Source organism: Desmodus rotundus, chromosome 2 (genome assembly GCF_022682495.2).
Source record: "Desmodus rotundus isolate HL8 chromosome 2, HLdesRot8A.1, whole genome shotgun sequence".
Classification (NCBI taxonomy): Eukaryota; Metazoa; Chordata; class Mammalia; order Chiroptera; family Phyllostomidae; genus Desmodus; species Desmodus rotundus.
Window position 1 is genome coordinate 36,306,223 of NC_071388.1, and position 13,567 is coordinate 36,319,789.

The 13,567-nt window shown below is 36.1% G+C and overlaps 1 protein-coding gene across 9 annotated transcripts in view; it reads left to right on the forward strand.

The window, feature by feature from the left end:
• NAALADL2 (N-acetylated alpha-linked acidic dipeptidase like 2) overlaps positions 1–13,567 on the forward strand; it is a 1,136,857-nt gene that overhangs the window by 913,063 nt on the left and 210,227 nt on the right. For all 9 annotated transcript variants that reach the window (XM_053918088.1, XM_053918087.1, XM_053918089.1 and 6 more), the window contains one exon: positions 13,335–13,481. In XM_053918088.1, the coding sequence (XP_053774063.1) occupies positions 13,335–13,481 (147 nt within the window). The remainder of the gene's footprint in view (positions 1–13,334; positions 13,482–13,567) is intronic.

Sequence of the window (13,567 nt, forward strand, 5' to 3'; positions counted from 1 at the left end):
ATACTAAATGGTCATTGCGTGGTTTTGTGTCTGTTCGTTGTGACAAATAAAACACCAAGTCTTATATCAAAGTAGTTTCCATTTCTAAGTGCTCTGAGTTCCAGATGTGTGGAAGAGGGGATTTTTACAATGAATTTTGAAAGCTGATTTTTTTTTTTTTTTTGGAATCCCAGCATTGGGGTTAAGAAAGTGAGAACACTGCACTTGGGAACAGAAACCATGAGCCAAACTTTGGTCTTATCACTGCCTAAGTGACTGCAGATCATTTGCTTAATTTCTCTTAGCAAAGGTGGCTTTAAAAAGCTTGGGAGTAATCATTTCCTCCCCAAAATGTTGTTATAGAGAAAAAAAATAGGATATTATATCTGTAAGGAATGGGCATAGAGTAGACATGTAGTACATATTAGTTAAATACAAATTAGGTTCTATGTAATTTTTAAAATGTTAGATCGCTACTCTTTTACTCTACTGTTACTTTTTTGTCATTAGTTATATCACTTTAAAAGTATTTTTCTTGTGTTTTTATCACAGATTTACATTGATCCAATCTACATTTTAAGGAAAATATTATGAGTTTATATAGGCTGTATCTATAATAACATGTTGTAATTACATAATGTTAAGAATTAATCTTTAAGAAAATAATTTTATTAAGGAAAATTAATTTAAGAAAAATTAAAAATTTCCTAATGAAAAATTTCTTGATACTGAATGAAACATACATATTGCTATTCTATCATACCTCAGGTATATGTAATCATCCTTTATATATCCTTACCCTGATTCTTTAAAAACTTATTTCAAAATGTATTGAAAATCAAAAGGGAATACATTTTACAATATTTAACATTTGTATAACATTTGAAATGTCTCTTTTAATGCATTTAGCAAGTATTTAAACAAAAATAATATTCTATTACATGAACGTACTCATAAAACCCCCAAAAGATGAGCTTAATAGGAAAAGAAACAAAAAGTATATAAAGAAGTTCCTTTAAAACCACAGTTCATTCAGAAAATGTTCACGAAATAATCATGAAAAAAATTAGTTTTCTGAACATGAGCATTTGACACCTTAGAAGGCAGAAAAAAAATACAGTTTCAACTGATCTTGGTAGGAAGACATTGCCAAAAATGGAGGGTGTGTGTGTGTGTGTTGGTTACTTTAGTAGTAATGATAATTCACAATAATAACAGTTATACAATAAAGTACCTATGGTACTTGGGATTTGGTAACTATGGTACTATGGTACCTATGGGACTTGGTGCTGAGTGCTTTGCATATGTTATTTAATTTACTCCTTTCAACCTCCTCATGTTGTATACATACTCATCTTTTTACACTAAGAAATTCAAGAGTTCAAGAAGTTAAGTAGTTGCCCCAAATTCATGCTGCTGAAAAGGAACATCAGTGAATTTTGTAGGGAGAATGCCTAATCATCCATCTCATTTTCATTCTATTTCTGGGTCATGGTTTGATTGTTCTTTAATATTTACCTCAAGCACCTACTTATCACCATGCACTTTGTGATGTCAGTATATACTTATTCACTTGTTACAGGTGCCTAATTGGCTACATAGTTTACATGGCAGCAAATGTTACTCAGCAAGAAATAAATGAGGAGAATGCTTTCCAGAAAGGTTATGACTTGTGGAATTACCTGAAGCCGACCTCAAGCTTTCAGTGGCATCTTTGGTACCCTCAGTCCAGTCATCTTCAGTTCTAAACCCAGACTAAGCCAGGTGGTGTTTGTGTAGCTCTTTTTATCTCCTCTCCTTTACCATATGCTCGCACTGAAAAACAGTTCATACAGTCAGGTCGACTTCATTTTTACAAACTTTTGTAGTCTCCTTTTACTGTGCTGATCAATAGGAATCCATAGAAAGATAGATAATACATATTTTCTGTCCTCAGAAAATGAAAGAGAATTAAGTTATAACGAATGATATAAGTGTAAGACTTTCTGGTATATTGTGACCGAAATAATGGTCCTAGGTCTGACACAAAAATCCCTCACATGTGGGGCTTGTCACTGGGGTGGGAATCATGGGCTGTCTGTGCCTCCACACACAGTGCTCCTGAGACACGACAGTGGTCGGCGGAGCTCTGAGGATGTCCCCCCAGCAAAGCCGTCCCTCAGCTAGCAGTTCCTTGGGCCCAGGACTTTCGGGTTATGTGATGACGCTGTCGTCTGTCAGAGTTGGACATAGTACTGCTGATGGTGTGATTTCCTCTGTCTGATTTCTCACCCTCAGCACTTAACTTGCTGGAAATGGTAATGTGTGATCATGTGCCATCCCCATCCTGTGGTCCTCCTGCTTGCCAAGTCTGCATTTTCCAGCCTTTTCTCCCTGTGCCTTCCTAAAATTAAATGAATTATCTCTCAAAATCCTGAAAGCCCCCACCTGATTTACAACTGCCCTGTAGCCCTGGTCATAGAGAGGACAGCAAAGTTCCTCACCTGCTGTCTACTGAATGATGCTAAATGTACACAAAGTAACTCCAGCTGTTTCTTTGCTCTGGGTTTACTCTTTTTGAAGTGTCTGGTATTTTTTTCTGAAGGGAATGTTAACAATACTAAACTGTTTCATCGGCAGAAGATTTTGTTTAAATATAATATTTCATTAAAATATTTGCAGCTGAGAGAGTTAATGTTGAATTGAAAACCAGTTTGGTTTTCAGTTAATTTTCTCTAATGCCTGGCAGATGGAATGCAACCCTGAAACGCTGACGCTGTATTATTTAAAATAGCATTGCCTGTGAGGCTAGGGGAAGCTATTTAAGACAAACCTCAAAAAGCTAGTGAAATAATAGCTGAAGTTATGTTATGTCAGCCAGTTTCTCAGCATGGAACAGCATTGTGAAACCAGAGTTGTTATCCTTCATTGAGACATAAAATCTATATTTTGATCCTCTGGTATAGGAATTGTACCCAGGGGCAGTGTGCTTTAATCCAGTGTGTTGACCCAAGGTCAGTTTGGATGGTTCTGCTTTACCTTTCCAATATGCTCACAGTTTCATTTCAATATAATCAGAGTACAGTTTTTGGAAGGGCTTTGGGGTTGTCATTCTATATATAGTTTACACTTCACAAAGAATTAGGTTTAGCTGTTACAATGACCAACAGCAAACCTATTTTTAAAAAGTGCCAAAGTAGCAAAGGGATCTATGGAGTCTTTTTTATCTGGTAAATTATTTTTTTAAGTCACCATTTCTCTTAAGTTGAAGAGTAATTTTAATTTAGTTGATTATTCAGCAGCCTACCAGCTCTTTCCGTACAAACTGAGAAACTCCTTCCTCATTTCCTTAGTTACATGTGGATGTATGGGGGCATGGGGGTGTGGGGGTGTGGGGCAATCATCAGACCACATATGAAGGAACAACAACAGAACAATTCAATTAGAAATCCCTGCCAGCCATTCCATTTGCTATGGTCATGTCTCCAGGGGATAGCAAAGCTGTTACTCTGTAAAATGGAATGACGATACCTGTATTACCCATCTCACCAGGTGGCATGATGACCCAATATAATGTGTGTTTGTAAGTGGGAAATACTTATGTAAGTGTATTCTTTGTAGTAAGTGAGGTGGCCGATATTGAGCTTAGTTTGTTAATTTGATATGTACCTAGAAAATACAAACACACACAAACTATGTAAACAGAAATGGTCCCCAAGGATATCATGATTATGAAGTAGAGTTTTCTTTTCAGTTTTCCCCACCACCTTTTGGCTCCCTATTCTCCCCCAGTGTCCTCCTGGTTGTTGGGGGTGCCTGCTTCAGCAACTCCTCCTCCAGCAGGGACTCATGCTGTTGTGTCCATTCCCAAATCCTGGTCTTCCCTGGTAAGCTCAAGAGGCAATTACTCTCATCCCTCCCTCTCCTAATGGTGTACATATTTTTGATGGTCTTAAATTGACCTTAGATGAAATGTTTGTCACAATGCAACTCGACCCCATTTCTCTACTTTTATACATTTTGCAAAGTGTTCACATTTCTGAAGTTGGGAGATATCTGTTATACGGTTTCTTGGTTTCTTTCCCTCCTACCATCCAATGAAGCAGTTCTTAATTTGATACTATGTATTAGGATCAAGGGAATCTGAAATTGGAAATACAGTATATATAGTCAAAAGGGGATTTGAAAAATGTAACATGTTTTTGGCAAGTGTTTTAATCACAAATGCAAATTTTGAAAGTCATAAACAACTAGAAAACGTAAACATCTTCCTTCTGAACCTGTCCCTCCTACCAGCACATCTCCCCAGAGGCACACCATGTGCGTATACAGGGGCCAGCAAAGGTAGGTTAACAGTTGTTTGTATGGGAAATTATACAGTAATTAACAAGTAATGAGACAAAGATAAACTCTGTTTTTGTGTACTCACAAATGTAAACCCACTTTTGGCAACCCCTGAATTACAGTATCTGTCCTTTTCATTTTTCTTGCTATTTTTTACTTTTCTAAACACAAATAAAACAGAATATGGAAGTTCTTTATTACTACTTCATGAATGGCACCGGTGTTCTTTTAGAAGACTGCATATTATTCCATTTTATTAATGGAGTAAAATTTATTTAATTTTCATAGAATTTGCACCAGTTTCCATCTTCAGCTACATATGAGGCACCAGAATCCCACATCCACAATATAGTCCATAATCAAACTTGCCGAAGTTTTTCGTAAAGTACTATAAAAGAAACTTTCTATGCCTCTTAGGTATAAAAGGCATGTGTAGTGATTTTTTTTCTGTGAAACGCCAGTTCATATTTATTGACTATTTTTTATTGGCTTGTCAAATCTTTTTATTTGTATATTATAGAAACTAGCCATTTGTGAAATGAATTGTAATTATTTCCCCAGGTTTTTAATTACCCTTGTACGGCAAATTCTGTCACGCAGAAAAGTTGTAATATGAGGCAGTTGAATTAATTAATGTATTTGTTTTGGAGTTTGCTGTCATAATAAAAAACTCTTTCCAACTCTAAGATTATTGAAAATATCTTCCAATATTTTCTCCACATTTTTGCATATAAAAGATGGATTTATCTGGAATGTACTGTGGTATAAGATACCCTGTGGTATCTTACTTTAGTAGAGATTTTTATTTAAATACACCAGTTTGGTTGAAATGTGAATATTTTTAGTTTCAAAATAACACACCCGAGTTCTGTTGTCACACAGCTTTAAGTGAAGAGGAATACAGAAGAAATAGCTCTTCCACCACCATGAGCCTATTTGGTCCAGACCTTATGTTGGTCAGGGAAGAGGAAGGGGAAAAGAAGTAGAGTTGAAGGTGGGCAAGGAGACGTCACCTAGAAGTTAGAATAGAAACAAGGCCACTTATGTTCTTCCAAACAAGTGTTTTGGGGTCCATGGACATCTTCCCAGAAGTGGGATTGATTGCTGGGTCAAAAGGCAGGTCCATTTTTAATATTTTAAGGTAACTCCATACTACTCGCCATAGTGGCTGCTCCAGTTTGCATTCCCACCAACAGTGCAGAAGCGCTCCCCTGTCTCCACATCCTCACCAGAACTTGGTGTTTGTTGATTTATTGATGATAGCCATTCAGATGGGTGTGAGATGGTGTCTTGTGGTGGTTCAGTTTGCATCTCTCTGATGATTACCGACATGGAGCATGTTTTCTATGTTTATTGGCCATTTGTATGTCTTTTCAAGTTCCTTTGCCTATTTTTATTTTTTTTGGTGTTAAGTTTATTAATTTCTTTATAAATTTTGGATATTAACCCCTTTATGAGATATATCGGTGAATATATTCTCCTATTCTGTGGGTTGTCTTTTTACTTTGCTGATGATTTCCTTCACTGTGCAAAACCTTTTTAGTTTGATGTAGTCCCATTTATTTTTTATTTTGTTTCCCTTGCCTGGGAGATATATCCAATAAAAATTTCTATAAGAAATGTCTGAGATTCCACTGCCTTTCTTTCCTTCTAAAATTGTTAAGGTTTTAGGTCTCACATTTAAATCTTTCATCCGTTTTGAATTTATTCTTGTGTGTGGTGTAAGAAGGTGGTTTAGTTCCATTTTTCTGCACATATCTGTCCAATTCTCCCAATGCTATTTATTGAATAAACTATCTTTAGCTCACTGTGTGTGCTTGCTTCATCTGTTGAATATTAATTGACTATAAAGGTGTGGGTTTATTTCTGGACTCTCTTTTCTGTTCCATTGATCTGTGTATCTGTTTTTATGCCAGTACCATACTGTTCTGATTACTAAGAATGTATAGTATAGTTTGATATTAAGTAGTGTGATTCCTCCAATCTTCTTTCTATCTGAGGATTGTTGTTGCTATCTGGGGCCTTTGGTGGTTTCATATAAATCTTTGAAATATTTGTTCTAGTTCTCTGAAATGTGTCGTTTAAATTGCATAGAATCTATATATTGCTTTGGGTAGTATGGACATTTTAATGATGTTAAATCTTCCTATCCATGAACACAGTTTGTGCTTCTATAAGCACCTCTATATTCACTGCAGCATTATTTACAATTGCCAAGATATGGAAGCAGCCCAAGTGTCCATTCGTAGACAAGTGGATAAAACAACTATGGGACATTACACAATAGAATACTGCTGGGCTGTAAAAAGAAGAAAAATTTACCCTTTACTACAATATGGATACACCTAGAGAACATTACATTAAGTGAAATAAGCCAGTCAGAGAAAGACAAACACCATTTCATTTCACTCATATGTCAAATCTAATAAACAAACCGAACTATCAAAGAAAATAGGGACAGACTCAAATGGAGAGCAGATGACAGGTAGTGGTGGGGAACAGGGATGGTTAGGAGGTGGAGAGATTGAGCAAAAAGGGAAAAAGGACTCATGGACATGGACAACAGTGTGGGGAGGAGGGCATAAGGAGACTAAATGGGAATGGGAAAAAATAGAATAAAGATCAAATCAAAAAATAAAATTAAAAAATAAATAATGAAAACAAGGGCAATATCTTCATTCTCCATTTTTATGCATGTAGAATGGTCTTTAAAGCATTCATTCATTTAAATCTAATTTGAAGGGGTTTCAAATATAAAGTAACATTTCTACACATTCTAGAACAAGATTGGAGTTTTAAAAATTAGCAGAATGATAAGAAAATTAGAATGTTTATTCAGTTTGGCAATTCTACTTGTATATATTAGAGGAATAACAATCCTTCACTATTTAAAGCTGAGAGCATTATGCTAAGTGAAATAAGCCAGGCGGTGAAGGACAAATACTGTATGATCTCACCTTTAACTGGAACATAATCAACAAAAGAAAAAAGCAAACAAAATATAACCAGAGACATTGAAGTTAGGAACAATCTAACAATAGGCAGGGGGTAGTGGGAAGGGGACAGTGGGAAGAGGGGATTACAGGAACTACTATAAAGGACACATGGACAAAATCAATGGGGAGGGTGGAGGTGGGGAGGGAGGTGGGTTTGGCTGGGGTGGGGTGGAGGGATGGGGAGAAAAGGCACACAACTGTAATTGAATAACAATAAAAATTTTAAAAATAATAATAATAAAAACTGAAAAAAAATAAATAAAGCTGAGAATACTTTGTAATCACTCTGAAGTAGGTTGTTTAACCCTCACAGTAACCTTGCAATACTGGAGATTTTGAAAATCACATTTCATGGATTGAAATTACATATTTATAATAAGATACAAACTAGTTTTCTTCTTCTATTCAAGTTAATTTTTAATGAAGGCATTGCAAAATATTTATTGATTTTTTTTATATCAAACTGCAGTTCTCTGAATATTAAAACAAAAATTTTCACTTTAGTAATATGTAAGCTTTTTAAAATTAACACATTAAACAACAAAATTCAACAGTGTCTCATAACCACCATCTTTTAAAATGAGGAATGAGTTCATTCACAACAGCTGAAATACGATATGAAAATGCCTGTTTATTTGGTTACAAAGTCATAGTTACTGCAATACTACTGGGTTTGTGGCATACTTCATATTTGAATAAAATGTTAAATTTCAATTAAAAGCAAATAAAAATAAAAATGCAATTATGTGTGTTCTATCATGCTCACAGATCTCTAAATTTTTTCTCTGACCCTCAGGATAAAAATCTTTGGGGTTAGGATTTTCAGTTTCTTTCCAGTTTCAAAATGTAAGATTTCTCTATGATTGCCTACCTGTTTATATTTTCAGGTTGCTTGGGATCGTGTTTGTAAGTTGTAAATGATAATGTTATAACAAAATTTTGTGAAAATACCTCCATTTAAACAAATAGACAAAAGCAGCTCTTCTCACCACCATTATTTTAAAGTTCAAGTTTAATTTTTCACTCATTCTGAAAATTCCTTAAACACAAAGGTGAATCTCTCTTTAGAGAAACGGAACCAATAAAATTTATAAGAGATTTATTATCAGACATTGGCTTGCATAGTTATGGAGGCTGAGAAGCCTCAGGACCTGCGATTGGCAAGCTGGAGACCTAAGAGAGTTGATGGTGTAAATTATGCTTCAAAACCCGTCAGCCTTGAAACCCAACAAGAACTGATGCTTTAGTTGAGTCCAAAGAAAGGAAAGACCAATATCCCAGATAAGATAGTCAAGCAGGAGGAATTTCCCTTTACTCCTGGCAAGGACTGCCTGTTTGTTCTTTTCATACCTTAAACGATTGAGTTAAAATCCATGCACGTTAGGGTAGGCAATCTGCTTTAGTCAGTCTACCAACTCAAATGTTAACTTCATCCAAAAATCACCCTCCCAGCGACATTCACAATAATGCTTGGCCAAATATGTGGACGCCTTATGGTGGCCCAGTCAAGTTGACACATAAAATTAACCATCTTGGTGCCTATAATGAAAATCATTTTTAAAATAACATAGGTATCATTATCACAATTGGAATGTTACTGTGAATACCATGAAAATCAGGGACATAAATGGTTTCTACACAACTGAAGTTACATGATTAACACTGAAATGAAAGAAAAGGATATATTTTACTTTAGTGTGTAAATTACGGTACATTTACTGTGAATGTTACATTTTTCATACTGTTGGAATAAATAATTAATTTAGATTTCTTATGTATGTTATGTGAATATGTATACATTCAGGGGAAAGGAGAGTGAAGGAGAAATACAATGTTTAAATTATTAAACAGATTTTTAAATTCTTTAGACACTTGTTAATGTGTCTTGGTATTGCTACTCCATTAGCACAAGTTTGACCTAATTTCTTGATATTCACTCATATGATCACTTACTCTAAGGTTTTGCCTTTCAGCCTTAAAGTGTACTTGTAAAGAGCAACAGCCTTATGATTGAGATGGTGATTTCATTTCAAGTCTTCAACAGCCTTGTGATAGAAAGTTAAGTGGCATAACTACAATTTCTGCCTGAACTTGCTTCTTTTATGAACTGGAATAAAAATGCTTGTTATCAAACATTAAGTATGGAACATTTTGAACTCCTTGGATGAAATACTTAATTTGAATTTACTCAGCCTTGTAAAATAGATTTAAAAAATTAATTGACCTGTACAAATTTGTTACCAACCATCTTTCTCCCATGGTGGCTAACTCCTACGAAAATGAAGGAAATGAATATTTATTTCTGCTTCCCTCTCAGATATTAGGGCTTTCAAGGGTCTAGTAGATCAATGTCTCTTACTGATACAGATCTGTTATAAACCCCTGAATTGCTGTTTGGGAAAACAATTCGCATTACAATAAAATATAGATTTTGGATCACTAATTTGTGAATTTGGCCAAGATTGAAATTTTAAAGTTAAAGAATAATTTTTTAAAAAATACCTGGAAGACAAAGTTTCTGTGTCAAGAATATTCTTCATTTAAGGGAAATCCCTAGACAAAATGACATGAACGGGGGATCCAATCTCCTAACTGGCTTCTTTTTATCCCATTTTTTCTCTGAGACTAGTTAGGAACAAAAGCACAGAAGAATAAATGGATGTGGGTTCGAGGGCCACGTGTTTCCTCTTCTCATCTCTGGTTAAATGAGGAGAGTAGGCAGTAGAGAAGGAGGTGGGGGGAGAGAGGGAGGGGTGTACGCTGCAGGCTAGGGAGGCGAGTCCTCGGCAGGAATTTACAGACACACTCAGGCCTCAGTAGGTAAGGACAGGCCCCAAGAAGGCTTTTCAGGGAGGTCTGTGTTGCTCCTGAAGCCTCCAGTGTGGAATTGATTGGCTTGAAGTCGTTACCCTTCATGTGGGCTGAACTCTGACATCAGGCTCAGGAGCCAAGTGTTTCCAGCCACAGGCCCAGCTATCCCTGGGGCCGCACAACCCTGTGGTCCTATACTCTGTCCTCTCTCCATATGTAGTTCATATGCAGCACTACGGATGTGGCTGCACAGCTCCAACCTTCAAAATATAATTTGAAAACAGTTCTAGACAGCGTTCACTCTGTTGCTATCGTAGTTGGTTTGCAAAAGGAGTTTATATACGAACAAGCTGTCAGTACAAACCTTTAGAAAAAAGGCTTTTCAATAAATGAGGTATGTAATCCAACCTTCAGGATTGCCCTTGTGGTTTACTTGAGAAACAGAAAACATGGAAAGAAATGATGCAGTAATCATTACATTAATGTGTAAGAGATCACGGAATGCAGTGAAAATATTAAAGCTGTATGATGGGAGTACCACGGCAGGCGCAGAGAGAATAGAAGAGAATTGCACTGCCTTCAGATAGAATGCCCTGAATCAATACAAAGCTGAGGCCAAGTGAGAACTCATCTTTGTGTAACTATTACATCAAAGAAATCAAGCATTGATTGGAATGGGGTCATTTGACCTTCTCAGGAACTTGCATGTATAGAAAACTAACACTTTTTGTTAGAAGGAAGCTATTATATAATAGCAATGACTGAATGAAAATAGCATCAAATATTATATTTATATATTAGTAATATTTATATTTTTGTTTTTTAATTTAATTCATTCACATAAACTTATTGTAGAATTTAGAATCATCCATTTTTGACCCATGCCATTTTTCCGTTGAGAAAAACAATTCTGTGTGAGAAATGTGGCTTATATTTGTAGTGAATATTAAGAATTATGTGTGCAAAGTAAAAGTAAAGCCAAATGTATATTTTTATTGAGGTTGAGGAGGATAAACATGATGTCTCAGGAAGACATGGATGTTGCTGCAGTGAAGGCAAAGTAGGTCTCTTAAATGATTTTTAACTTCATTGCTTAGGCGTTTGGGGAGAGAAAAGACTAGATTCTCTGAAATCTTCATTAATCACGTGACAGAGTGCCACTGGTTAGGTTTCAGAAATTCAAATGTCTCTGGCCACCATCTGAAGCAGGCTGAGTGTGTGACACGAGTGATGGGACATTGGTCAATTCCTTGCCTGACCGGGACATTCAAATTAATATGGATTCTGGCTAAAGAAATACCTTCACAGGTGCCAGTTTGTGACACCTGTATCTCTCAGGACTGCTTGGTAATTATTACGTGATATTATCTACTATTTAAGGGTAGCTCTTCTTTGGAAATATTCAATACTCTGCTGAAACTGTTCCAGGTGTGAAACCTCCAGAAATCTTTACCACAGGAGTATATCAGAAGGTGAAAGATTAACTCTTTTCAGAAAATTGGGCTTTCAGAAGATACCAGCCGGTGGGAGTAATCGTAAAAAGCGTTAGGTTGCTACTGATTAGACTGTATGGTAGAACACTCTTTTCACTTCCCATTGTATTTGTGAAATGCTTAATTACCCAAGATATTTGTAAATAACATTAAGCAGAAACCTTGCCCTGTTTATAAACACTCACACAGGCTCTCCATTTTCATTGATTTTAACTTTGTTGGAAAGATCTTTCTATGAGGTCTTCAAAGAAAATTGGATAGGTATCAAAACAGTATTATATATTTGAAAAATCTAACACTGTACTTGAAAGAGTTGGAATAATTTGTTTTATTAAACAGCATATTTTAATATCGTTTTTATAGATCATAGTTAAAACAATTTTTGAATTTGTATCATGCCAGAGAAGCATAGTGGTGGGGGAGAGGTTTGAGGAATCCATTGGAAAGAATCCATTGGATTGAATAGCAAATGTGTATTGAGGATAGCTACAGGTTGGCACAAATGTAGGTTTAGAGTTGTTTGTGTGGAAAATGATACAATAATTAATAACTGATAACATAAGAATGAACTCTGCGTTTTGCATACTCACAACTGGAAACCAGCTTTTCCCACCCTGTACCTTCTGCCCATTCCATGTGGTGTTCTCACGTTATGCTCTCTTCCCTGCTGATAATGCTGAGGGGATTGGTATTCTTCCCTGTTTCGTCCTTGAGACAGCAGCATCCCAAAGATTCTAGATCTTTGGAAATTGTATTAAAGAAATCATTGTTTAGTCCCCATTAATTATAGTAACACTGACTTCACTTGTTTCTGATTTGTATAATGTTTCTATTTTTGTGAAGCTGCTGTCATTTGTTTTGCATGCTGGACAGGTCTTAGTTTAGGAAATAATAGTCCACCTCCTTATATTTCCCCAGAATCTGCACTCAGTGTGCGGTTCTTGATGGCCCGCAGAGTTGTTGGCATATATTCTTCAAACATGCGGGAATGTGCTTTTAAGAAAAAATGTAGAAAACACTTTCTGTGTTTAAGAAAAAAAAAAACATTTAGAATAATGGAATTATATCCTACCAAACCATCCTTTAAACTTACGGAAAAACTAAAAAAAAAAAAAAAAAAAAAAAAAAAACCCAACCCTTAAAAACACTAAAAATGAACCTTTTTAAGGGATTTACATTCTTTAAAAATATTTCAAAATAAAGATTTAACCCTGACCAGTATGGCGTGGCTGGTTGGGCATCATTCTGTGGAGCACAGGGCCACCCGTGAGATTCTTGGTCAGGGCACATGCCTGGGTTGTGGATTTGGTCCCTACTCAGGGCATGGACGAGAGGTTACCATCTGATACTTCTCTCCCTTTCTTTCTCCCTTCCCATCTCTCTAAAAATAAATATATAAAATCTGTTTAAAAATTAGAGTTAATACAGTTCATAATAATTCCTGATAAAAAAGCTTTTGAAGCAACAAAAGCAAGCAGTTATCAGCACTCATCACATTTCAGTGAGCATCAGAATCCAGGACGGTGGAGGAATGTGGCAACACAGGTCCCTGGGCTCCATTGCTGAAGGTTCCCATTCACGTGGGCATGGGTGGAGCCTGAGCATTGCGTTTTCGGAAAGCTCCTGGGTGACATCAATGCTGCTGATCTATGAACCATATTTTAAGTAGCATTGATTTAGGGATGCCCCAAGAAGCTTAGTTTGTGCTAAAAATTGAAATTATGTTTTTCAGAAAAATAAACTCAACTGTTCCAGAAGAGCTCAGTGCCCGGAAACCAATCTCAGTTCTGTACAGATACAAGGTGATGCGGATTATTTCATCAACCATCTTGGAGTTCCCACTGTGCAGTTTGCCTATGAAGACACCAAGGCAGTACAGGTGATTGTTTCAAAAAATGCAAAACACCCCCCACACACACACAAAATCCAGACATGCAGAATTTGATTTTATCCTGGCTATTTGTC